Genomic DNA, 27,889 nt, shown 5'->3' on the forward strand with positions numbered 1-27,889 from the left:
TTTTCTGTTGTCATGAACTGATGAAGAGCTAGTTTGTTTCACTGGTCTGTGAATAAAATAATTTACTTCCTTGCTTACCTCAGCAATACATTTTGGAACTTACAAAGATAAATAAAATCTCTAGAGCACTTGGAAAACTTTACACAAAAGGCACCACAACTATGCAAAGAACAGCTGCCAGTATTAGTGAATCATTTCAGCCACCAAGGGAAAACGGGTTTCCTTTTTAATACAACAAACAAACCACAGCAGTATTTACTGAACACTTTAAAGATAACACCAGCTACATAAATACTAATAATTATAAAGGTTTCCTTGTGAAAACATTAATTGCATGGTGATAAACAGTATTGCAACTTTAGAGCCCATATACAGGCAGATTAAGCACCTTTGGGTTACAGGGAGCCCAAAACTGAAACCATCCCTCTCTCCAAAGGCTCCAAGATGAAACAAATGCTCCCAAAAAGAAGGTTTCCTTGCCAGAAGTCTCATTTTGGTTGAATAGTGTCTTTGCTGAAGCTAGATTCAACTTCAGCCTGAATCAGGCAGAGAAAGACTTCAGTGCCAGTTCTCCATGACAGATCCTGTGTGTTGTATCAGCCAGCACTAACAAGAGCAAGAAGAGACCAGCAAATGTCTCCCTTTAACCTGTGCTAGCCCCACATTTCAAATGTTGTTCAAAAATAAGAAAAGCCCATTATAGCACAAGATCACTCAAAAAAACCAAAACCAAAAACCAAAAAAACAAACAAAACAAAACTAACCAAAAAAAAGAAAAAAAACCACAAAAAACCCCACCCACAAAAACAAAAACAACAACAACAACAACAAAAAACAAACAAAAAACCCAAACAAAAAAACCCACCCAAACCTGGTAGCTGTATCCTCTCAGAAGGTCAGCAGATGCTCTCTATGGGACACAGGGACCCAGGTGTTCTTCACATGTTTCAAGAGATCCCCAGCTGCACTGACCATTCATAGAGGCAGCTGGACACAGGACTTGGAAATTCCTACTCTAAGTGGTGAGGAGCAGACATGCATCTTCTCATGGACAGGCATATTGAAGAAGCTCTTTGCTGAGTAACTGCTCCCTTTGGGATGAGACAACTCTCCCAAGAAAATATACCTGGCAGAAAGGAAGGACCACCTGTAGATACTGGATACCTGCATTTGATGTCTCAGCTTCCTTACTTCAGCTGTTGCAGGACCACTGTTGCCTTGCCTTGTCCTCTCTCCTATGCTCTGCTATCAAGAAAAAATAGGAGACCTTCACCAAAAATGGGTGCTTCCACATTTTTTAGGAGGACTGTGTGATTACTACAGCCTGTCTGATATTAAGAGTATTTATTGCATAGCTACTGAAGACCTTCTAATTATTCACCTCCTTTACAAATATGAAAGGGCTTTTCACCTTGAGAGCGTAGTTGTTGCCAGTTGTTGATCTGTAGAAAATTTAGGGTGAAAGATTAGTATTGAGGCCAGGCTGCCCAGAGTCCCTCTACTGTTCTCCAAAATAGTATCTGAAGTATGTTCATCTTCAGCCCACTGGAGGCTCCAAATAAACCTGTCCTCTCCAGAGCTGTTTGTTAAAGAAATTAGAGTGCAGTCCCTTGTAATGCTGTGCAATTTAAGATCCCAATAAGGCTCTTGAGATTTCTGCATGCTCAGTATTTTTTAGTCTCTTGCAGAACTTAACCCTGGATACAATCACTCTTTAAGCATCTTGCATAATTCTTTGGTTCTGCACCAGTTCATCTGCAAGTTTCTGTTAGGCACAACATTATTTTCATTTAAAAATACAGCAGCATAAATTACCTAAACAAATAAATTTTTCCTATTACATTGTTGGAAAACTTAAAGCTTTCCTATTTAATGCAGAATAGAACTTGAATAGGAATTCCAGCATGCAGGAAAAGGTACACCTGGTTCTGTTCTCTTCACCAGAACACTGACTTCTTACCTAACTTACTCACAAAAGGAATAACTTTATAATTTGATAATTCATATGGCTAATTTGCAATACATAGACTACATTCATTTGTGTTAGCTCACTTATAGATTTCCTTTTAACTCACCAAAGCAAAAATGCAGCAGTTCAGCTGAAACACAGGCAGACATTTCTTAAGCAAGAATTATTTTTTGTCCTTACAATCTTCCTTGTCTTCAGCTTTTAAAGCAATTCAATAATTTGCCAAGGTGTGAAAGTGGGTAAATTGACTGGATTTATGTACTGAACTAACCTCTTACCTCAACTCACTGTAAACTAATCTCTAATGTTTTTGTGGCTAACAGGACATGGTGTATACTGTTTATACTGCAGAAATGACTGGGTTTTAATGGGGTGTCTTAGAGCAAAATGGTTAAAACATAGGTCCTCACAAGCCACCTGCAATTTGCACTGCCTTCCCCACACAGGCACTAGTAGCATGTCTAAGTGTCTTGACCACAATAAAGGCCAAAACTGCTGTTCAGACTTAATTTTCCATTTTCTGCAATAATTAGTGGGTCTGTTCAGGTATGGCCACATGTGACCCTCTCATCAACTGTTGAATCACCTGTGCACTGTGCACTTCTCCCTTAGCTCCTGCCACAGACTTGGGGAATGAGTGCTTTGCATAGTAGCTGTGGGTACCAAACCATAGTGTCACATATCTGGGTGCAGAACATACACATACCACTTGTGTAGCATCTGTGCGGTTTGTTGTGCCTGACAGTTGAGTTTCTGATGTACTTGCACCTGTGGAAAAATGCGCTTTTGGGCATTATTGGTTTGCTCAGCAACCAGTCCTCCTCTGCCCAAAAAAAGGCGCACAAATTTGGGGAAGAATCCCCATGAGCTGCGTAGGCATCTCAAAATCAACTGCTCTGCTGTGTTTTTGTTGCTGGACAGATTGGCAGATCAAGATGCTGCAATTGAGAGGACTTCCCCTTGCTTTTTGTTTGGTTGGTAGCTTTTGACATCATTTGTAATATTCTTGATCATTTTTATGGAGCATCATGTAGTAGCAAAAATGTTACCTCAGCCCTGGCTGACAGGAGAATTTTTGCTGTTGTGATGGCTCGGGCAGCATCTCACCTCTAGTCTCACGTGGCACTTGGAGGTAGAGAGGAATGGTCACTGTCAGCAAATGGAGGGCAGGGGCGCCATGGGGCTGCTCCATGACCAGCTGTATCCAAGCAGCTGCAAGGTCAGGGTATCCTTCTGGCACAGGGCCGAGTGCTCCCTACCCACACTGTCACGGGTGTGTGCCATGACAGCGTGAGGATGCGTGTCTGAAGCAGCAGGGGTGCTTGCCTGTGCTGGGATGCATGGGGAGCAAACGTGGGTGCTGGGAGCGGTGGGATCCCAGAGGACAGGCAGGGCTGTGGTGCAGAGGCAGCTCCTGGGCCACCTCCTGCTCTCATCATGGTCCCGCGTTCAGTGACGCCGGGTGAAGGCCCCAGCCCATGGTGACCCTCGGCAAGGGCCTGGTGCATTCAGGGAGCGTGTACTAGACAGGCTAATCAGTTCTCAAACTGTTCCAACCTAGGATTACTGTCATGCTGTTTGTGGTCAGGGCACATCTCTGTCAAACTGCATCTGCTGTAGAGCTGCATTAGCTTTTCCTTTGCTTTTCCTTTGCACGGAGGAGTCGGAGGATGCGTTCATTTTTTGTTAGTTCTGCTGGCAATTCATTTGCCTGGAACGAAAAACCCCTTGAGGTTAGCAGAAATGAAAGAGTATTTCCCAATCATGGTTGAAAGCATTACACCCTAGAGAAGATTGTACTGGTCATTATAATGACATGGGCTTTTTCTAGCGTTGTCTCCAGCACTGTTGAAAATATCTTAGGAAACCATCTTTCACTGTTCAAGTCTCATTTAAGTCTTCAAAACAATCCCAGAATGGAATTTGAGTGACAGCTTATTTTGTGCTGACTGTCCAGCCTAAATGCCCTTGGGTTCCCTATGCTTCTGCCACAGATGTAAAGGAGAGCATAGCTGCTGATTGTTCAGGGAAGATGAGGCAGGTCCTTATCTACTAATGTCCATAAAACTCCAAGGCCTGACTTAAAATACTGTTATGCTGTAAGGTTGGTAATAGAACATGAGTTTGTTATTGTTTTTGTTTATTTATTGAATACAATTTTGGTAACACAAAGTATTTATGATGAAGCTATTTCTGAAAATCAGTAATTCTGTCCTACAAATATACACTGTCATACCAAATGGCATGTGTTTACAAAAACAAAAAAAAAACCAAAACAAAAAAACAAAACAAAAAAAATCAGTAGGAGAGGTTTCAGCCACTTTCTTCTACTGCACACCCCTGCTGCTGTAGATCATTATCAGCAGCAGAAAGACCTTGTGCATTTTCAGGTTCTATTATAAACCCAAAATGTCTATTAACAGAGGCTACTGTCTGAGTGGCATTAACTGTGCTGCCATCAAGTGGAATGATGCAGAAATTAACAGCCACAGATTTTATATTAAATGACCAAAATATTTAAAACATATGTGCTGGATTACTTGTTTTACAAACTTTCACTCACCCAGAAGTCAATGCCAGACCATTCATTTACAGCTTAACAAACCCATATCAAACCCTAGCAGCAAATAGTTCAGAAACATGCCAGAAGAAGACATATTCTCAGAAATTATGAAACATGTAATGTTAAAACACTTCATGGGATAAAACTGTGGTAAGTTTCCTATAGAAAAATTGCTGTTATCAAAAGAATGCGAAACTAATAAAAAAACCTAACAGGTCTACATAAGATATGGGAAAGGTGCATGTAATTTGGGATTTTTTAATCTTTTTTTTTTGTATTGGCAATGCCCTGAATTCTACATAGAAGCATGGGCTGCCCCCACCTCGATGGCACACATGGCTCTACTGCTGAGTACTCCACTGTGCCTGGAAGGATGGAGAGCCAGGACCCACCTTGTTCCTCAGGCACGGATCCGCTCCTGCCTCAAGGAGCAGCGCCACTGTCCTCACGTTGCCACTCAGGACAGCTGCATGCAGAGCAGAGGTCCCATTCTAGGAAATCCCAGTGGAGGTGTTTGTCCCGTGCATGGGAAGAAAAGCAAAAGGCAGTGAAACACAAATGCTTGCAAAGAACAGACCTACAAGCGAGAAAGAAGTAACATGGGAGAGATTAGGTCATCAAAAGCATAGGGTCTGATTTAGGGTGCTAGCAGCCTCTAGTGGGATGTGAAGGATGTGATTTTAAATGCTTTAATAAAAATGAGAGTCAAGATCACGTTACCACAGCAGTATTTCCTTTTAATAATCAGCCTTGGCAATAGATCAGAGGTGACATGAACGCAGCACTTGTTTCTGCCTGGCAAAATCAGTTATTAACAAGTGAAACAGAAGCACAAGCAGTAATGGAAGCCATCTGTGCATTTTATCTTCTCTCTCTGATGATTAATGGCCTCAGTGTCAGGCAGCTGATAGGTGGGGGTTTTTATGGCTGGCCTTTTGTTTGTTTGTGGTTGCAAACTGACAGTTCAAATATGTGCAGAAGCTATTTCATACTCAAAATTAATAACTAAGTTGATGCCACCTACATTTTCAAGTACATTAAGTTTGCCAATCATTTGCGTGCACAGAGGCTATCAAAGTATGTGATTAATGGACACATAAGATTAGGTCACCCATTAAAAAGCAGCTTCCAAATAGCTGTTATTTTTCAAGTCACTTTATGAATTCAGAGGAAAACAAAATCAAGTAGAGAATCTGCTCACAATGGGTCTTATATATTTTTCTGACTAAATGCAATAGAAGGCTGGGTATAATGTTAAAATTGTACACTCAAGAGTAATCTACTTACAGTAGAAATAAAATCAAGTGACAAAAAGTAGGATTTCTTCTGTGACACAATGTGCTTCCTCATTCCAAGAATTAAATTCACAGTTTTGTTTAAAAAGATTTGTGAGTGGCATTAAGGCTAAAAAAGATGATTTCTTTTTTTTTTCTTTAATTTTTTTGGCTCAAACTCCTATCATTTTCCACTAGGGAAGTCATAAATGACAGATTTTTCATCAGAGCCTTTGTTTTCTTGTGTTCTGCTGAAAAAATCTCTGTGTTTCACTACTAACCTTCAGCAGGCCAAGTGTGGGAGAGAATTTCAGCAACTCTTCTATCACATTGTTGTAGCCTTTAATGGCAGCCTTCAGTAAAGCAGTGGTACCATCCTTTAAAAAAAGAGGAATATCAAAAATTACTTGTCTGCATTCTCCTTGTAGGGGAAGCTGGAGGGGAAGAAAAAGCTGGAGGGAAACCCCATGCGGCAGAGAGGAGATTCACCTCTGCTCATCACCTTTGAGGGGGCACCTCCACAGCATGTGCTGCTGGTTTTAGGGTACCTGGAGGATTGTTTCTTTGGTGGGTGAAAACTTCAGGATAAAATCAACCAGTGGCGGCATATACCATCTTTGTCTCTCAATTATGGGGACATTTCCATTCCCTTATTCCAGAAGGTCCCTCCAGAAAGCTGTCCCAGACACAATGGAGAAAAGGAAAGCTGTGGTGGGACTTTGCAACCTGACAAACAGGACGGACTCTGGTGGCACCAAGCCTCCATCCAGGCAGACTTACAGCCCCCAAGTGAGGCATTCAGCTGCAGACAGAGTGCAGGAGGAAGCGCTACTCACATCGCGCGCGGCGTCTCGCTCAGCTCCCCGGAGCAGCATCACTCGCACCACTTCGCTGTGACCCATCTGCGAGGCAATCCACAGGGGAGCTGTCCCATCCTGCAAACAAAACAGGACTGCTGAGGGCTTCACTGCAGTGCCCTCTGATATTTTGCTGCCCAAGCCTACTGGAATTGATGTGCATCGATTACTCAATCAAAACCTACAGGGAGACAAATGCAAAGCTGTGTCCAAACCCGTTGGTAGGTTGGTGTATTAAGTTAGGACTGCTTCAGTTTGTGGAGTAGAGCCCCCTTTATTGCCTTCTCTTGCATAGTTTGCACATAGAAATGTGCATTGCTCTGTGAAATTGAAGGCCAGTAAGGCACCAGCCATGCCTAAAACACACAGGGAAATTTGAAACATAAGGGCTTAAAGGTATCCTGTATACTTTGAATTCTAGGTGATTAGATGGGACAGAGGATACAGACAAATCTCAGCATGCACAGGCAGATTCTGCAGCTGGGTGCCTGCACATAGGGAGTGAAAGTTGTTTACAGAAGCCAGGGAGCAATGCAAGGTGATCACCAACTTTCAGTATTGAATTACATTATCCACCCTCAGGGAATTGGGTAAAAATATCCTGCCTTACAGTGAAGGTAAGTATTTTAGAAATTTTATCTTCAAAACTCCACTACAAAACAAGGCAATTATCAAGGAATCCAGCATGAAACAATCTGCTGTGGAAAAGTCCTATGCAACCATTATTTGAGCACAAAGCCTCAGAAAATGCACATTCAGAGTAAGTTAAACTTTGTGATGGATTTTCTTCCCAAAGGCAAAAAGGAGTTAAAGCACTAGAAATACTTCTCACTGCAAGTAGAATTTAGTTTCGTGTCTTTTCCTCTTTTCGATTCTAAATGGCCTGATTCTCCAGACTGCAGCAGTTATGTACTGCCACACTAATTTTCATGGGCCTTTAAAAAAGGCTTTGCCTGTATGGACTTTACCGCAGAAGTGAGGCCCCACAAAGCCGGGTGCCTGCTTCTGCCTTTTGGGCTTGCCAGCTCCCCTCACCACCCTCTGCAGCCTGTAGGCTTGGCTTGAAAGAGGAAGACAAACTAAACTGAGAATGCAAAAACAGCCTTTAATGAGAAGTTTCAGGAGAAATCAACTTTTTACATTAAATAAAACATTGCCACCTTGATCAAAGAAATAGTCTCTCTTCCCAGTGCCACCTGAAGATTCCTATGACTTGCTCATGCAACCCAGGAAACCATTGTTGAATCAGTTCCCTGCTTTCCATGGACTATGAATTAATCCTTTGAAAGAAACAGAAAAGTTATTTCTTCCTTTGATATAATAATCTGGGCTTCCCTTTTTCTGATTCTGAGAAGGAACAAATTCACATCCTGAGATCTTCAGTATTCTCAAATGGTGAGAAAGATGATCTTTGCTCACCCTTGTATTAAATTAACTCACTGAAATTAGTGACTGAACTCACTCTGGTATATATCTTGTTAATACAAGTGCTCTTTGTGATTCAAAAATAACAAAGGCTGTCTTGTATACAGAGTATGTGATGTTAGTTTGATGGCAAAACCTGTCCCTCTCCAATTTATTTATTTTAGTGTTTTCCCTTTCAGTAAGCTGACACTTCATATGTTTCTAATCTCCCCCCACCAGAGGGCTCTAGAAAATAGCAATAGATGCATTGGAAAAAGCCTGTAAAACTTGCAAAATATCTGAGAGCAGCCTGCACAATTTAATCTGCCTGAAGAACCGATGCTCTGCAAATCCACACTTGTATTTACACAAGCAATGAAATCACAAGCTCAGCATAGGAAATAAAGCAGCTTTTGTTTACTCACAGTGAAATTTGTAGGAACAACCCCTATTTTCAAGTATGAAAAGGAGCAAAAGGAGGTGCAAATGTTGAGTAATACCACTGCTACTGTTAATTGTCATTAATAGTATTGTTGTCAGATGTTATCCTCAGCACCTCAGCTATAGGATAGAGACCAAAGTACATTATGAGGAAGAGTGGCTGTATTGAAGGAGTTAGCCTGAAGAGAAGAAAGACAGTGAAGATAATGATGAGCTCACATTGACTATGGTCAGCATCTAGCACTCAGGCTTATGCAAATATCTATGATATTTATACTGAGTAGATGAGCTTTCTGTCCATTTTCATGTTGGTGAATGATGCAAAGCAGATACTATATTTTACTAAGAGGTCACATGAGAATTCATGTGTAAACAGATATTAGGGCTTGGAGATGAGTCAGGAAGAAAGTGAGAATAGGGAAAGATGCAGTTAAAAATCTACTCTCCTCTTCCCTCTGCCCAGCCAGCAGACTGCAGATCACTATATTCCTAGAATAATTTTAAATATCCCACATGTTTGTAAGGTGTTCTTTTTCCCACATTTGGTTACAAGCTAGTATATATGGACAACACTTGATTTATATCCAGCAGCCAGAAATTCCAAATATACTCTGACTGAAATTATTAATGTTCTTTCTCTTAGCCCTTAACTAATGACTTCATCTTGCAGCTTTGAATCTCAATTTTTGCTTATGGCTTGACATTTTAGAAAAGGCCATATGGGAGTGGGAGGTGAAAGACTCCTCAAATTTCCAGGAGGCATTTCCAGGGGCAGGCAACCCCTACTCTCAGGCTATTCAGTGTCATATCCTCCACTGCTCTGCCTATTAGTCCACTTGCACTACTACAACTAATTTGCCAATAGCAAATTTCTTGCTTGCTGAAGTGCACCCTATATAGATTTACTGGCTTACATGTATTTGTAATTGCATATCAAGTGCTAAGAAAAAAGTCATTAATTTTCAGGTTATTTTGAATCTGCTTAGCCAGCCAGAATAAAGCCTGTTGGGACACAGACTGCCAAAACAGCATTGGCAAAGAATCTTACAGCTTTGTTTTGTAAGTTGAAGAAGCATAGAAACATCTCCTGTAGCAGGCTTCAGACATTGCCCCCAGCTCTGTCTAGACAAAAAGATGACAAAAGAATTCCTGCCCAGCTCCTCAATTTTGGCAAGAGCAGAAGGTAATTACAACCTGAGAGAAAGGACACTGCCAGGGAAGAAACTTTGCAGGAAGCTTCACTATTTGGTCTTGTGAGAGCTGAAGTGCTTGCATATGGACAGCCAGGACTATCCAAAATGCTCTGTGGTGTCAGACATGGGACAGGAGGTGGGACACCAGACTGAGGGGGAACTGGTACCCACCACAGCAGCAGGAGGAGACACAGAAGGCAGACACATGTGTGCAGGTCCATGGCTTAAGCCACCAAATTCCCTAGGTAGAGAGGAAAACTTGGAAACCACGAGGAAGGAGAAGATGAACTCACACCTGGCACTCTGCAGCCCTGTATTTGAGGTAATGTTGCCTGGAAAAGTTTTTTACCACAGTGAGAGCAATGTAGCTTGTAAAGGAGAATTGTCTGGCATCAAAACTGCCCCTTCTTGAGCTACATTCCTCATGACCAGCACACCCCCTTCTAACTAAGTACAAATCCATTTGTTAGTAAGAAACAGACTGAAGTCCATCCAACCATTACTTGACTAATTAAACAGTAAAAATGTTCCATTTGTTGAGGAAATGTTTCAGATTACAGTGGGCCCAAACACAAATGCCATGCACTTATCCAGGCATAATCTTAGCAGGGATCGGAGGTACCCTCAAGCAAAGAAGGTCTGTCCTGCTGGAGATGAAACATAGGAGCCAGGAGGAACATTCACACAGAGACAAGACTTTGCCTCAAATAAGATTTAAAATTGCCTCGTGAAACATTGTGCTGTAGAAATTGGATTAGAGAGCTAAAAAAATAATGTCAGAAAGAATTAGCTGCATTATAATTACAGATAGCAGAAAGCAGTTTTAATGGCAACAGGGTTCAGCCAGATCTAAAGCTCCCCAACCTTATTTTGACTTACTCAAAAGGCATTAATGCATACCTTGGTCTCTCCTTCTACATTGAAACTTTAAACTTAATTAACAGCTTTTAACATTTCTTAAGCTTTTTCTAGGGAGACAGTGTGGAGGCAACCTCGGAGCAGCATCAGTGCAGGGGGTAGCTGCCAGCACAGCTCTGGTGCTCAGAGGTGGGGCTAGGGGCAGCAGGAAAACTGTTTCAGTTAAAAATACCCATCCTCTTTCCACAGCTAGGAGTGTACACAGACCTACACATGAAGCAGAAGCATATAGAGCAGTGTCTGTTGTCAGGCTATGATTTGTCAGGCTTTTGGTGCAGATGAAAGGAAATACTGAAAATACCTGGCAGAGCTTGTCTCATGCCACGTTGTCCACTGTTATTAGAGTTTTCACACTCATTTGCTCTTGCCTGCTGCTTTTTCACTTGCTGCAGTCAGTGATCACAGCCACCTGGCTGACATGCATGACTAATTACAAGGACAAGACCTTATCCCATCAATTTCAAATGTGCACTGAAGACCCAGGACAGCTACCTTGCCTGCAGGGTTTCAGCAGAACACAGGCAAGGGTCTCTTAAAGCAGGTAGAGATTCCTGAGAAGCTCCATCTCTAACCAGACATTTCTATGGGCTGGGTGTTAAGCTAGCTGTGCAACTCCACCTCTGGCTGTTTAGGCACTGATTTTAGAGTCAAAAACAGCTAAACAATTAAGAAACCCTTCTATTTGGAAAGCATGTCTCTGTATATCACCTATGCTTACCTATCCCACAGTTAGTTTAAAACCTAGAAAGCCCCTTGCACCCTTACCTAACTCCAGCATCCAGTGATGCAGAGTGGATCCAGCCCCTGACCCCCTAGCAGGGATCTCTGAACCAGCCACAAATCTAGCTCACACTTCCCATTCAATAATCAAACAGCAGCCCTACTGCTTGCAGAGGAGCTAATTTCATGCTTACAGCTGCCTCTGGTTGTATGTGTTAGCAACATCAGGCCCACTAGAGTGACTAGCTGGAAATAGGGAGAAAAGCTTTCCTTATGTATCAAGAACTTCCAGAGATGAAGGCAACACTCATGCTTGAATTTCAGAGTACACAGGAATGACACAAAGTAAAACAAACAAATAAACAAAAGTTAAACTAAAAATAAAAACGTTTGTCAAAGATAAACTTTGACACCAAAGCCATGTCTAAAAGGTCTGGAGATTTCAAATTTACTGCTGCCTCCTCCCAGAGTGCCCAGATTTTCAAAAGCTTTTCAAACAGTTTTCAAAAGAACTCAGGGATGTTGTAGGCTGTGTAGACCTTCAAAGGTAATGTACAACACAGATTGGTAGTTGCAAGAGGTAGTGCAAGGCACTTACATCCAACATTCCATACTGGAGGGTTGATGGAGGGTTTTATTTTGATTCAGCTTGGTGCCTGACCCAAACATGCGTGTGGTTCTAACCCGTTTAAAGGAGCAGTCAGTGGATGTAGGATGGGTAAACACCTGTCCCACCCTCAATACAGATTTCAACTTATAGTTGGTTTGATGGATTATAATGCTGTTTGAAAATGTTCCAGTCAGTGGCTTGATCTGCTCTAGAATCATAGCATAATTTAGGCTGGAAAAGACCTCTGAGTCCAACCATTAACCCAGCACTGCCAAGTCTACCACCAAATCATGTGTCCAAGTGCCACATCTATGCTGTCTTTTAAAAGCCTCCAGGGATGGTGGCTCATGGGGTGTAGCGTGTAGATGTAGAGCAGAGCTTTCAGTTTCAATTATTTCAGAAATCACTGAAATATTGTCTTCAAAATCATGTTACCAATCTGAACTAAATGTTGACACAGCCACAAACCACCTTCCAATGAAACACCTCCACAGGAACCCAATGCCTGGAGGAAATTCCAGTGTTAATTTTCATAACTATAAAATTAGAACTATAAAATTCTGCCCTGAGGTGTTGATCATACCTGTCGTGGCTGGTTGACCTTTGCTCCTGAAGAAAGCAGCAATCGGATGACATCCAGATATCCTCCTTGTGCCGCCAGGAAAATTGCAGAAGCTCCATCCTAAGAACAAACACATCAGTCTTACACTGCATTGAAGTGATGCCCTTTTTCCACACAAAACCAAATCAAATTGAATTAAGTTCTCAGTGTTTAGTCATTATGCTTTGTAACAGCAGATATACAGCCATGCTCAAGAAATAACTACACAAATGCACAGTCTAGTTCATAATAAACCGTGACAACATTTTCATTCAGTATGCACAAATACTGGCTCCCATCATATTTCAAATCCAGCATTAAATCCTGTGTCTGGAATACTAAGAGTCTAGTTCTTTGAGGCATTGAGCTACATAATTAGAAATTAGCTCCTGTACAGCAATACAGGTTCATTTAGCTTTTATATGTTCATGCAGAAGTGTTCTGCTACATGGATACATGGTGGAGACATGTCAGGTACTTTGCAAGACTGCAGAGCCCAGCACTGAAGGCTGCTCTTGAGGCTGAAGGAGTAAGGCCAGTACCATACTACTGTGCCAGCCCAGAAACCACCATGCTTCTGCTCTGGCACATCTTGTAGGAGAACCTTCACCTGTAATCTAGGTGAAGGTTCTTCTACAAGAATTTAGTCATCTAAAAGTATTTTGTAGCCATATCAGAAACCAGAATTTTCCTGCAAAAAGCTTGTGAAAGAATAAATTATGAACAAATCCAGGGTTTTATTTTTCTTTGACATGCCCTTCATGTGCAGATGTTCTCAGAATTTTGCTTCAGAAAAACCCCTTCCATAGGAAAAAAAAATTATAAGTCATATTTCATTAAGTGTTTTTGATGGAACATTTTCAAACAGCATTATAATCCATCTAACCAACTATAACTAGAAATCTGTATTGAGGGTGGGACAGGTGTTTACCCATCCTACATCCACAGCACTATGCACAGGATGTGCTCGGACAAGTTTTCCCAGGAGGCGAGAATCTTTTTGTTTAAATAGAGACAGGAATTAACCCCTTTCCTGCATCTCAGATGTGCAAGTACACCTCTCATACCAACTCAGGCAGGTGCTTATCACAAAATACAGAGCATTTTAGTGAAAGCCTGCTGTTGGCATATCACTATGTTGGGACTAAATGCTGTTGTCTGCAGAGAGAGTGTGCACAGTTACTCCTCTAGTGAAAAACTCAGCACAGACTTGGTGAAGCATGAGTTGAATATAGTGCCCCAGGGACTGAATTCAGGATGTTTGAGATTGATTTCAAGACAAATGTCCTGGTAAACAAAAGAGGTGTCTGCTGGAACTATTAATGCCTGTCCCCGGGCCCTCTGATGGGCTGTTTTCTCTGTTTGCTGTGTGAATAGATGAAAAAACCTGGCAGTATCAGAGACAGAGAACACTCTCCTCCAGAGACAGAGAACACTTCAATTTAGAAAGTAAACAAAGTTGTGTAATATTAAAAAAACTCTTTATTGTAGGATCAATCAAGATGGAGAACCTTGCATTCACTGATATCTATTTGATTTGAATGGATGCTCTAATAAGAATGCTTTTTTGAGGCTGTAACACATTTTTGCAAGAAATATTATTTAGTTAGAGTATTCTTTTGTCTCTTGCTCTCCTGACACCTCACATGAGTCAATTTAGGATTAAAACTTTGATCTTGATGGTTTTGGGAGCAGTATCCAAATGCATGCTCAAAATCCCTCCCATTTGGCTGCCAGTGAAACTGCCATCCAGGCACCACTTGACAAATGCAGCTTGGCCCATAAAAAGAGCTAGACAACATTTTTTTCAAGAGATCATATTCTTATTTTATTACACAACTCTTTCTGACTGGCTTTGCCCAATGTCTGTGAGCAATAAAAGCACATTTTAAAATCCAATTGCAAATATTGCTCATTTCCAGAAGAGAAAACAAGGAAGTAATTTTACTGCCTTGACCTCTGGGTAAGAGTCTGCAGGTGTGGCAGCATAGCTATTTTTAAACTGAGTGGCAGCCCCTGGGATTACCCTGCAGAGGGATGAATCACTGCCCTCAGATCAGAAAGACAATTTGCACAACACCAAGGGTGGAACAACCTTATTTATAAATGAGGGGTGAGGCAACACTGAGGTGGGATCCCCCTGTGACCACTTCTGCAGTCACCAGCTCTCAGCTCCCCTGCAAGCCAGTAGGGATTGCAACAGCATCTTGCAGATCCAAAGCCAATGGAAACAGCTGAAAAAACTCATATATCTCAGAGAAACAACTTCCTCTTTGTCAGTCTTGAGTGCCCTGGGGTAGGAAAGAGTGGGGTGGGAAGCAGAGGCAAAATCTGCTACTTGTTTCTGTTGAATGTCAAAAAGCTCAACTTATCTGTGTCTCTGTTAGAGAAAATTAAATCCAGAGCTTCATTGGTTCAATCCAACTTTCAGAAAAGTCAACTAAACAACATGAGTTCAGCCATTTTAACCTTACTTTGCCCAAAACACTGCCAAACTGGGGATTCACAAATATCAAATAACATAATTTTAATTGATATTAAAAAAACCCTGCTTTTAAGTAATTTAAAGATTTTCATTTTTGCTATTCTTTCTGGCAGAAAACTAATGTACTTCAGAGGCTCTAGAGCTATTCACTCTCCTGCAAATCATGGTAGAACATGACACACTCTTTCATCCAAGGCTAATGAGTAGCACAAGTCTGTTCCACATTTGGTACATATCCTCCATACAGATCATGAACCAAAAGGCAGCCAAAGAATCTTTTCTGATTTTGTGCTACTTCTCTCAGCATCATGAAAAGCAGACAGTTAACAAAATCCACATCTTAGAGGAATAGAGTACTATAAAACTGCAGTGTTTGGCAAATGCCTGTCTGTGCTGGAGCCAGGGTGTCTGCTGTTGTCCAAGCAACAGCACATTTGTTCCACCACCACCATTGTCAATATTGTGTGTGTCAAATAACTCACATAGAGTTGATCGTGAATGTTGGCGCCGTGCTTCAGCAGAGTTTCCACGACTTTTGCATGCCCGTACTGACAGGCAGCCAGTAGAGCTGTGCCTCCATCCTGTGAAAACAAAAAAGAATGGGTACAGCCAGGTGAGAGGTCAGGTGCTGGGCTGAACTTCACCATAAAAAAAAAAAAGAGACAAACTTTAAGACTGTTCAGAATTTGGCTCACAGCAGTTCTGTAAGGAGTAGCTACTGACTCTTTCATAACTTTAATGCCAAGTGTTGACATGTAAATCTTTCAACTTGGCTCAGTCACTATATAAATTTTTCTCCTGAATTTTTTTAGGGAGGGAAAGGAATGAAGAAAATTCAGGTTTTCATTCCTCATCTTCTGCCTTGCCATTAGAAGCTTTGTTCTTTTCACAGCTTCAAGCTCCTCCACGTCTCTTCCTTTTACAGCCAAATTCCTCATGCCTGCCAAACTCTTCTACTGATGGAAGGACAGCACACCTTTCCACTGCTCCAGAGCCTGTTGACCATCTGCTCTTCTTTGGCCAGAACCTTGTGCCCTGTTTTGTCCTGTCTCTCATCGGTGGCTTGTTGGCCTGAAGCTGAGCAGAGAGGAAGCATTTTAAAGTGTGCTAGCTGTCTGTGGAAATGTGAGTCTGGCCAAAGGCACGACCAGCACTGAAAGCACTGTTACTGCTGCTTGAGAAGCGATCCCTGCAGGTGGGATCAGTCCCAGGCAGTTAGAGTTACTGCACATCACCACTAAAGGGAGACCTAGGCACATGCATCAATCCCTCCTTGTAGAAACGTTCCCTTTGGAGCCAACTGAGAAGGGAAACACCTCAGTGTCACTGGTGATTGACTCCAAACCAGCTCAAACATCTGAGACAGAAACGTGGGTCTTGCCATCTTAAATGTGCTGTGCCCCACTCAGAAATTACCAGTATTTCAGACAGAGCTATGCAGAGCAAGGCATTGTCATCTGCCTGGTATGGCACCATGCCATCATGCAAAGATGATGCACACCCCAAAATGCCCCCACCACAGGTCTTCTCTCCTCCCCTGCCTTCTCCCAGTCTCAAGCCTCTCCTCCGCAAAATAAACTATCTAAAGTATTTCATCTAAATGGTTTCTAGAGCTGCTATTAATGTGGACACAAGACTGTGCTTTGGCCCAGACTTGCTCTCTGAAACATCTCCAAAGTTGTCTGAAATTTTCCACACAGACAGATATCCACAAAAGAAGTTGCGGCTTGAGTGACCAAATGTGTCTTTTATAACGAGAAGCACCAATCAAATTTATTAATCAATGGTGCAATTTCATGGCTGTAATAGCCTGGTGAAAATTCAAGCTCTGACATGACTGAACTAATCCACAGGCACTATTTATAACTACCCCCAAAACCCCATATTCACCCTTCCTGCCACAATATTGAAAAGAAAAGAGGCTTGGGTGTCAGCAAAGCCAGAGATGTGAGGCTGTTGTGTGACAGTCTATGAATTGCCTATTAATTCTGGATTATTTGACTAAGTACAGTGTGTAATCAGGTCAGTGGAGTTAAGTTTCTCTTATGAGAAATTAGACTTTCCTGCCAAATTAAACTACTGTAACTTAGTGGGAACTGCTGGAACAAAACACAAAAGCAATCACAATTGTTCTTTGATTAAAAAAACACCTTATACACATTTAAAAGACAATGGAAAAGCTAATAGCTTCATGTAACCTATTTCCTCTCCCCAGCCAAGTGAAAGCCACTTTGTTCAAGGGGTGATTTACTGGATCAAAGGGCTATAAACAAAACAAAACAAAAAAAAAACCAGAGAAATTTTTAAAGACTTTTCCCCTGAACGATGTTGAGAGAGAAAGGTTAGTGAATTAAGAACAGAAACTGTGCTATCCAGACTTAAGGTCCTCTGTGGAGAGGCAGGGAAGGAAAAGTTTTAGGAAGCTTAAAAATATTAAAGTTCCATGTATGGAGGGTAAATAGACATGTTCAGTTGGTTGCATATGGAAAAGTTTGTTTACTGCTTTATGGTTTGGCTTTTGTTTTCTAAAATTCCTGTGTTCTCCACAAACTTCTGTTATTTTTAGAAGATTGTTTGGTTATTATCATAATTTCTGTAGGGAACCAAGTGACAGGTCCCAAGTAAAAGGCAGACCTACAAAGCTAACCCCAGTTGGCCCAGCAGAGCTGAAGCCCAACACTTGGAATCCCAATGTGTGATCCCACCTCGGGACATGTGACAGCTTGGGGTTAGGAATGGCAAAACTCTCTCAAGACATGTTAATTAATTCAAAAAGGGGTTCCCGACCAAGTGTTTGGTTCAACCCAGTGAACAGTTTTAGACAGATAATTTTTTTTTTTTTTTTGGAAAGAGTAACACAATTCCAAAATACACCATTTGGATCTTTCAGACTAAAGTGATCAAGTTTTCCTAGATCAGTCTGCTCAGGGTCCAGGGGTTAGAAGAGGATCATTGGATGGTTCCCAGTTTCATCTGTTCATTCTGAATCAAATATTTACTGTGGCAGAGAGAAGTGTGTAACAATTCCTGGGCTCAAAGATCTGGTACCTGATCAGGAGGACAACTGAACCCTGCTCTACTGTCTGTCTGGTATATGAAGCTGAACACATTCAACAGAAGGGATTGGGACTTCACTGCATGCTCTGAGCTGGGGGTACCACTGTGAAAAATCAGATATACACCCTTCTGTAAGAAAGGGAAGCTGGGGGCAGGAAACTTTTCCACTGACCATGTGATAAGACAGCACTTAGTTAAATCAAGGAATTGTCAAACAGTGCAATGGTTTATTACTCAGTCCTCCTCTTGCCTCTATTGAGCTTCAATCTGGTTTTCCCTTACACTTAACTCCAGCAAACTTTAGCTGAAGACCCCAATGTTTTACGGACCATAGGAAAAGCAGATAAATTGTGGGGAATTAAAAAAAAAAAGTAAATGATGGAGTTATAACATCCCTTTCAGACATGTGATTACCTCTTTCCTTTTTGGCTTCAGCTGAGATTAACTAAAAAGCTGAAGCAGCGTCTTTGGTACTGGCAAGCCTCTTGGAAACTCTGACCTGGGCAACAAGTGGGAGCTGGACATGTGAGCAAGCACTGAGGGGCTCCTGGGGCTATCACCCCTTCTACAGTGGGCAGGAGGCCACTGTGCAACCTCTTAGAGATGGCACATTGCCTTGGGCTCACTTCTTGCTCATATCCTGTTTTCCTGACACAATGAAGCTTCTATTAATCCTGCAACTACTTCCAGCTCAGATAGGAGCTGGACTTTTCTCAGCTACCTCTGCAATTCTTCCCCTGAAACCATTTTTCTGCCCTGCCCCGGGTCTGGCCTCCTCACTGCCAGCACATGACAGCAGCTGATGATCTGCAGTGAAAATACTTGGAACAGAAGCACTGGGTATGACCACGCTAAGTGGTGTAGACTTCCTTGTCTACTTGCTGACCCCTTTCCTATTTCATCACCTGAAATAGCTTAGAATTATACCTTGTTTTACCATCTCTTAAAAATGGAACAGAGGAGGAGAACTCAATCAGTGCTTGCTGACAAACAGCCTCTGACATACTGTTCAACCTGCAGTGCTGCTCAGAAAACATGCCACCATGCTTTTTAAGAACTCACTTGCTTATCACATCTATCAGAATAAAAGAAAAAAGCTTCAACCTATTAAATATTTCTATGGATGTCAGACTGGGACAGTTCAGAATAATATTAATGACTAATATTATATGTAATAATTATATAATAATTAACCTTCAATAGTACTATTCATTCTCTTTAGAAAATCAGCATTTATTGCTAATTACTTTGTTATACTATTTTAGAGTAGTTTTACTTTGCCTGCCATAGCAAATATAAATTCTAATGATACAAGGCTTAACAAGAATTGCATGCCTGTATTAAGATAGTTCTCCAGAATTCTCATATATGAGTAACAAATGTAGTAATCACAATTTACAGATAAGTACATGAAAAAGATGTTGAGCTTTGCATTCCCTTAAGTCTCTGTTTTCTAAGATAAGATTAAATTTGTGCGTTTATTCCAAATCCATGTTGTAGTTTATAATAGAAATATATATATATTCTTTGCAAATGGATTAATTTTGTACTGCCCTTTAAAAACAGGATCAGCCATATCTTTTCCAGTGCTGCTCCCAGATGAGTGTCTTAGTGAGAAAATGACTTGTCCCTAACCTGAAAAGGTGTATTTTATCAACTATATTGTTTCTAGGGTTTGGGAGGGATAGAGGAGCCTGTCACCTTGGTCAACTGTTAAAAGAACAATGGAAGTATTCCAAGCTATGAAAACCACATTATTAAATCAGATTGAACTGATTGAAAGATTGAACTGATACAGTGGAAGATGTGGACTGTCCATGCACTACACCTGGCTGGTGCCTCCTGCTCAGGCACACGCTGGGTGATGCTGCTGGATAATCATCTCACACGCACATCCCAGCCAGTTTCCCATGTTACACCCACTGGGAGCTGGTGTTATCTTTCAACCAGCTTGTCTGGATGTAACAGAAAGCTGTGGCCTGGAGAGGAAGAGCAACCAGCAGCTCAAAAGATACTTGGGACTGGCATATGGACCAAGTCAGGTCTGGGTTCAGAAGCAGGGTCAGGCAGGAAGAGAGAGTCTGGAATTAAGTTTTAAAGGTGAGCAACATGCCACCTTAGCAACAGTAGACCCCAAACTTGCACTTGTCCAAAGATGGAAGCCATTTGGAGCAGCTGAACACAGGAATATTCTTTTATAATTTAGATCTTTGCTCTCTTTTATCTGCCCTAGTGTTTCACATCAATATATTTTGCATGCTTCAAAAAAGATTGTATATTGTTATGAAGGATCAGACAATTTCAAGTCTGCTGTTCACCTCTTGGATCAAATCTTGGCCTTTTCACAAACTCCTAGCTCACATGGTGAGGAAATATTGAGTGAAGATGTAACTGTCTTTCTAGACAGAATAAGGTACTGAGCCTCTGATTTGCCAGCTGAATGCAAGGGAAGATGACCCCTCTGAATCTCGCTAACCTCCAGCCATACCCTGAAATAAAAATCAGAGAAGAAACATTTATTTGAATCTGCAACCTTACCCAGGAAATTTGTCCCACATGAGATTTTTCAGCACTGTCAGATACAGCTGTTGTATTTAACACTGCAACCTCCTGCATTGCCAACTTTCACAGCTGCACTCTGTGTTGTGTTAAACAGTCACAATTTCATTCATGCTTTTATTAGTGATTGCTGCTGCAGTCAGAGAGTTGCTCACCACAAGCACAGCTCCCTGGGGTATCAGAATCCTACTCTATGGGCATGTGTGAACTCTGGCCACAAATCAACAGGATTTTTAGCCCCTAGAGCATAAGGAGCTGAGTTTTTGATGTTCCATCAATTCCCTTATATTTAGAGCCTGTATTTCTAGGGACTCCAGAAAGCAGGTATGGATTGAGAGAATCATTCAAATCACAGACTAAAATCTCTTGAGAAATTGATTACTGTGGGGTAAAGAACTACTGCTTCTTCAAAGACATCACTAGGGATCCCACGATAAGTTACTGGCAAGTGTCCTCCTTCCCAGATAATGGGAATGCTTCAAAATGTAACCAGCACATCAAGGACAAGTATACTTAATGAAAATATGTTGCTTTTCCCCCTGTTTGCTGACAGCAGAGGTGCTAATACTGGCTTGGGCGAAAAAAAAAAGGTTGATGTACTGCTGTCAGTGATGAACTGCTGATCTTGCTGCTGTTCACCCCATGAGGAGTGAGGAACCCAGGCCCTGCCACCTGTGCTTTTGGATATTCTAAGAAGATTTTGGAAAGGAACTTGCCTGAACAAATAAGTAAAAGCTCTGAGGAGCATTTAATCTTCTTGTCCCAGATGGGGAAGTGGGAATTTAGGGAGGGCTGAAGGCATTATATTCTTATGTATCCTATGGTGGCACGCAGAGACATCCTAACGCTGATGAAATGTAAGTTCTATGCAACCAGAGGACATAAACACCTAAATCAGGATCCTAGCTGGTACGTACAAGAAGGCCCTTTGATCTTGTGTTGGAGGATGGCTTATGAAGAAAGACTCATATCACTATCAAGGGACCTTGATGAACTTATGCCATTCAGTCTAGGTAGGAAAAGCTAGTCCAAAGTTAATACTTCACAATGTGTTGCATTACTCAAAAATGTTCACGTGAGGAAATTTCATCATCTTAACACTTCCGTGTCATGTTTCATGTGAAGAAAAAAACCCAGCCTTGACTGTCAGGATGTATCAGCATGCAAAAATAAACACATCATCTTACTTTATTCCTAAATTCAGTGGAGGCTCCAAATGAAAAGAGAAACTTCACTACATCGTTGTGGCCTTGCTGTGCAGCAAAGAACAGAGAAGTTGCACCTGACTGTAAAGGAAAAATTAAAAAGGATTAAAATAATAACAAACACATGACACAATTGACTGACATATAGACATTTCAAATTAAAAAGTATCAGGCTCAATCAGTTGAATGTCAGCTGAAAAGACATGATGAATTTGAAGACTCCAGAGGACACCAGGTATCTTTAACTCAGTCTTCTTCCCATTGCAATGAAAAATCTGTCCAGCACCATACATTTGGGAGGGAGGGGAGGAAGGGAAGGAAGGGAAGGAAGGAAGATAGATGCAGGCTTTCCTGACTTTGGGCTCTCTCACCCCATGTCAAAAGTACAGGAAATGGGAGCTAGATGTGAAATTCACTCCAGTGCCCAAAGCCTTTACAATAGTACATTGGCCCATTTAGATAATTTCAGAGCCCACTCTCCTGGGCACATTTATTGAACTCTCACTTCCCTGAGCTTCACAACAACTTCAGAGAACAAGGGCACTGGTTGGAGTAACTGCACTTAGTTACAGAACAGTGCCATTGGTCCTTAGCACTTAAACTTCATCTGTTTTGCTCCCTTTCTGCAACAAAGTGATTTTGGAGGCTTTCAATGTTTTTTCTTTTTTGTTGGCTTGTTGGATCAGTATTTCCTGAGTGATAATCAAGAGCAGCTCCATAAAACTGTTCTTAACTTTTTCTTTTGTTGCTTCTTTCCAAGCAATGTTTACCTGAGGGAAGGGACATATTTAGGTCCATGTTTTGTTAGAACAGGACCCCACTGAAAGACACTGACAGTCATGGTTAGAGCAAGTTTAGGCTGGTAAGTGCAAAGACACCTACATCATCAAACAGGGCATTCACTGACTCAGTAATGTGCAGATGTCAGCATGAGATTAATGCTCTGGTTCCAGGTAACCAAGGAAAGTAAGAAACCTTGGCTTGTACTGTTTGAGCAATGAGCACACTGCTATCCTGCACGACCTGCCACCATCCCATGTAATTTCATGCCCTGCTTATACTCCTCTTCTCTTAAAACCAGTGGTTGTCCCAGGGCAATTCTGCTCTTTGAGCAGTCAACATGCAGAGCAATTGCAATCCTTACAACTGTCTGCATGGAGTATGAGTGAAAGGCAATTTCCCAAAAAAATCAGTTGCTGATGTCCCTTCCATGCTGATGTCATGGTGCAAGACATGCCTTGAATGCCAAGCAGGGATGCAGGGAAAGGTGCAAATGATACAGCTGTGTGACTTCTGGAGATGAGTTGGCTCAGACTAAAAGGCAGAAACTCCAAAACATACAGAGTCAAAACTAATCCCTGTGCTAGCAATGGCATCCACTCTGTTTTAATGACCAGGCTGCAAATCAAAAGGTGAAAGTCTTCTTATTATTTATCCCATCTGGAGATCTGTAAACTGTTGTGCCAAAAAGTAAAACTGCAAATACATAAATGGCATAACCCTGGGGGGTTACATCCCAGATATAACTGACCCTCACCAACCAGATGTGCTGAAAATGTTTCATGAGTTATTATAAATGTACCTCTGGCATCTGATTTTCTACTGTAAACTCCAGATCTCTGATTCCCTGATGTCCTCAGAACAGAACCTGTTATACATGTTATAAATACACTATACAGCAAGTGACAAAGAAACAATTGGCAACAAGCAGCAGACAACACTCTTATTATTTGTAACAAACCAACAGTCACTTAATCAGGCCCTGTTTGAATCCTACCTCTCTCTGCAGATTGATATCTGCTCCTTGCAACACCAATTCCCGTACACAATCTATGTGGCCATAGTAAGATGCTACCATCAGAGCTGTTGTGCCAAGCTGGGAGTAAGGAAAAACAAGTCAGTACCTTCAACAGACACCTACAGCAATGAATCAGGCTGTCTGGATGAGACAGCATCTCTGCCAAAAAGCTGGAGGGAGCTTATGATACCTTATTGTCCCAAAATAAGTGCAACAAGTATTAAAAAAAAGGGCTTAGTTTCTAAACAGCTTTTTTTTTTCCTCTTTTTAAGCAGAGAATCCCAAAGTTCTTTGCATCATTTCCAGAAGAATAACCTCAGACACAGGAACTGAGTGACTCAGCTGAGTCACTTAGAATTCTGAGTCATAGTCAGGAGAAGGGGCTGGGTGATTTGAACAGCAATTCCCTATCCAAATAATGAGAGCAAACTCACTCAGTGACTCTTCACATTATAAGAGAGAACTTTCTGTACAGAAATCTTTGTTCAACTCCCTCAGTACACTATAAGGTCACTTCCAGTGAATGAAGATTTATATGTAGGCAGTGTATGGACAATATGCAGAAACCACATGCATAAGGATGAAACACATCCTTCAAAACCATTCTCACACAACAGCTCAATTTAAAGAAGGAATGGGTGACATTACAAAAAAGGAACCTGTGGTCTCAATTGTAAAAAAATTAGTCTAGAAAATGTGTATGTCTGATACAATTATTATTGCAGTGCAGTGTGAAAGTTCTTGTCCAAAGTTAGCCTTTTTTGAGAAAAAATGAACAGTAGTCACTTTATTTTTTCATACTGATCTCTGTCCTGTTTACTACAAGCCTGTATTTGAACAACCTTCCCTCCCTTGTCAGAAGGACAGTCATAGCAGCAGCCCCAGAAGTGCTGTAGGACAAATACTTGCCTACAGGGCAAAAATGAAATGAAAATGAAAAGATACATTAAAGTCAATGGGCTTAGAAAATCTCTTACACTTTGAAGGTACTCAAAGTGAGAGAAGCTGTGGCAAATTCATGTTTTGGGCTGGAAGTGGCATCAATTCTTACCAACACCAGCATGACTGTGTGTCAGTCAGTCCCAATGCCAAACAAAAGAAACCTGGAACTTCTCACCCTCCTTTCCCCTTGCTGTTTGACTCAGCTTAGCACAATCAAGTATCTCTCCATGTGTTGTAGGCAGAATAGAAAGACCTGCTCATTTTCTCGGTTATCAACCAATTTCTAATCTCAAAATTAATTTCAACCCATGTCAATTACAGTAAGGAAATTCCCATGAAATCTGCCATGTGTCTGGGCTCCTCTTGCTTGGCAATCTTGTGCCTTCATGTTAGTGCCCAGTCCAGAGATTGGGTGGAGGAGGAAGAATTTAGGAGGCCAGCAGTTGTTCTAATTATGAGAAGGTCTGTTAGCTGACAGAATCATTGCTACCTGGGCTCAATTCAGCCAACTCTTCACTGTGATCTATTACTACAATGACATTTCTTTGCAAAGAGAAGCCCGAGGTGCTAGGATGTGTGTTTGTAATGTCAGCACCACAAATAACTGTGTAAGAGACATTTTTGAATGCTGGCAAATTCTTAACCCTTTGCCACTGATGTAAATCATCACACTATTTTATCTTATGTTTCAAGCTTGATTACTGACAGGAGAAGGTTTTAAATCATCCTGAAGTACCATAAGACATTCATGTTTCATGTTAGATCCCTACTACACCCTCTGCATGGTGGGCTATGGAAAGTGATGCAAAATGAGTGCTGTGGCTGTAGGTGCATTGTGTGCATACGCTGTCTTTGCAGTCCACATCTACTCGCCCACTGTTCAGCAGCAGCTGGAGCAGAGCCAGGTTTCCTTTTCTTGCAGCCCAAAATGCAGCATTGGCAAGTGGTGTTTCTTTCTGGTGGAAAAAAGGAAAAGGAAAAAAAAAAAAAGGCAGAAATAAATCACTTTGGAAAATACACTGGGCAAGCATACACATCCCATACATTCTGCATTCAAGCCAGGAAAGTTTCAGCTTAATGTGCTGTACTTTCAAACCCAGAGCATGGAAAGAAAGCTAATTTAATTTATTTTTGCAATTAAAGAGACCAGTCTTCCTGTGCTTCCTCATGTTATTTCAAGTCTTGCCCGTGTCCATGGCAGCCTATGTCTCTTAGATTGCCCTGTAATGAGAAAGGATGATGCTAGGCCAGATCCACAGGGAAACATCACAGAAAACAACATCCTCAGTGATGCCTGAATTGTCTGCTTCTGTGGAGGGGCTGGTCACAGTTAGGCTGAAGCATCCTGCTGACATGTCTTGCTGCAGGACATCCTCTTGGGTTTCAGATTAGCTCTCTGTCATCTCCTTCTTTTCTGCACACAAAGTTCCAATACAGGAAATGTATTGCTCATGCATCTCCCAGACTGCTTGTTCTACCTCCTTCCTGGAATTAACACCCTGGGACTGTGGGCATGTGCAGTATCTCCTGGGTAGGAGCGAATGATGACTGCTCCAGCACAGGAAAAGGACAGAAAGGAAAGACATGGACCTTGCCCAATCGATGCAGACAGCTGCCAATATTCTGCCTTGACAGGTAAGCACTGTCAAGGGTGAAGTGTGGAGGGAAACACCGTGATGACAATGACACATATCCTAGAGCAGGCTTGTGCTGTTGATTTTTTAATATGGGCTCAAACCATCTACAGAGGTGTAAAACACCACTTCACCAATAGTCACACCAAAGCAGAGTTAAAAATACCCAGGCACATTGCTTTGCAGTGAGGATATCTTGCCTTCAGGGTAACCCAAAGAGAGTGCAGAGTGGATATTAAAGTCAATCATTCAGCTTCAGAAATTACATTGGCACTTCTTGTCTAAATGTCAATGTGCACATGTAATATGGCAGGGAATCAGGATTCAATAGTTTTATGGTTTATAATTAAAATGCACATATACAGCACAGTTTAAATTGCTGCCTTCACTGACATGAAGACAATAAACTTTGCAGAAACCAGCAGACACAAGAATCATGAATCTGAATCTATCTCAGGTCTGTCACACTGAGCACTTTCCATGGGTTGCATTTTTAATATTACTAGGTTGGAAAATTGGCAGCTGTTTCAGATGAGAGACATTCCAACCATTCAATAAATTATAATCACTTCCTATAAATTGATAGTGGTATTTCTTGTACCAGCACACGCAGGGGCAGGATTCTGAAAATTTTAGCAAGCACAATAAGCTAAATTCTGATCTTCTTTTCACAGCTGTTGCATTTCCCTGGAGTATCTGTAGATGACGTTGATTAAAGTAGAGACAGCAGATTATACCCTCCTTGCTGGCAACACTGTAGTCTCTTCCCACCTTTACCCTTAGAACAACTAAAGTTTTATGTAAAAGCAAACAATTGGCCTAAACACACAGAGGCTCACGTTGCCCTTTTCTGCTCTGATTTATTAGATATATATTTATTTACACATGCGGCAGTTAGGAATATTGTCTTATTGGCTTTGTTATCATGATATTCACTGGAAAGCTATTGCAAAAGAATTATGTTTAGACCTTGACCTTGAAGGGACAGTCAAATTCCTTATCTTTTATTGTCCCAAACTATCCCTTAAAGTTTTAGAAACTTTAGACATATGCCAATACATCCATAAAGGGAAAGATTTATTTAATCCACCCCAGTTTTAACTACAAGGGCACAGTAGCAGACTGAATTTTATTATGGCTCATCATAGGCCAACTCTTTCAGTGGTCAGGCAGGCAGGAACTGGAATCCATATCCAGGAACTCCTTACCTGCTTTTCACCAGTCACGTGAGAAGAGAACTAAATGTCCAGTGTGACCTTGCTCAGGAAGTAGAGAAGTTCAAAGTCTTTGGCCTTATGAGTCATAAATTCCTACCTCTTTTTTCTCTCCTGTATGTCCTACAGTAGCCCTCCAGCAGAGTTGTCCTTATACTTTGGATCAGACCCAAGCAATGGAAGAATTCTTCAGTGCACCAAGGACACCAAACTAAGTTTTTTCTCATTTGAGCCGACTCCTATTAAGCACTTTTACTTCACCTTGTGCCCCTGTGTTGCTTGGGATCCCTTGTATAAAAGTAGAGTATATAGCACACTCAGACTATCAACCATCCAGTGATTTGATTAAAAAATCAGATGCAAATCTGAGCTATTGTACATGCTAAGATGAATGAAAGTGCAAAATGATTCAGATGATCTGGGCACCTTACAAGTACAGCCTCAT

The 27,889-nt window shown here is 41.4% G+C and overlaps 1 protein-coding gene across 1 annotated transcript; it reads right to left on the bottom strand.

The window, feature by feature from the left end:
• Positions 1–209: 209 nt before the first annotated feature.
• On the bottom strand, positions 210–27,889 carry ANKRD29 (ankyrin repeat domain 29). The gene is made up of 11 exons (XM_066546480.1): positions 27,876–27,889; positions 26,832–26,853; positions 25,442–25,552; positions 23,634–23,732; positions 21,839–21,937; positions 15,518–15,616; positions 12,533–12,631; positions 6,643–6,741; positions 6,088–6,183; positions 4,925–5,023; positions 210–3,680 (listed from the first exon to the last, which is right to left on the bottom strand). The coding sequence occupies exons 1-11, from the start codon at positions 27,887–27,889 to the stop codon at positions 3,597–3,599; spliced, it is 921 nt and encodes a 306-aa protein (XP_066402577.1). The 3' UTR covers positions 210–3,596.

Source organism: Molothrus aeneus, chromosome 1 (genome assembly GCF_037042795.1).
Source record: "Molothrus aeneus isolate 106 chromosome 1, BPBGC_Maene_1.0, whole genome shotgun sequence".
In the NCBI taxonomy this organism is placed as follows: Eukaryota; Metazoa; Chordata; class Aves; order Passeriformes; family Icteridae; genus Molothrus; species Molothrus aeneus.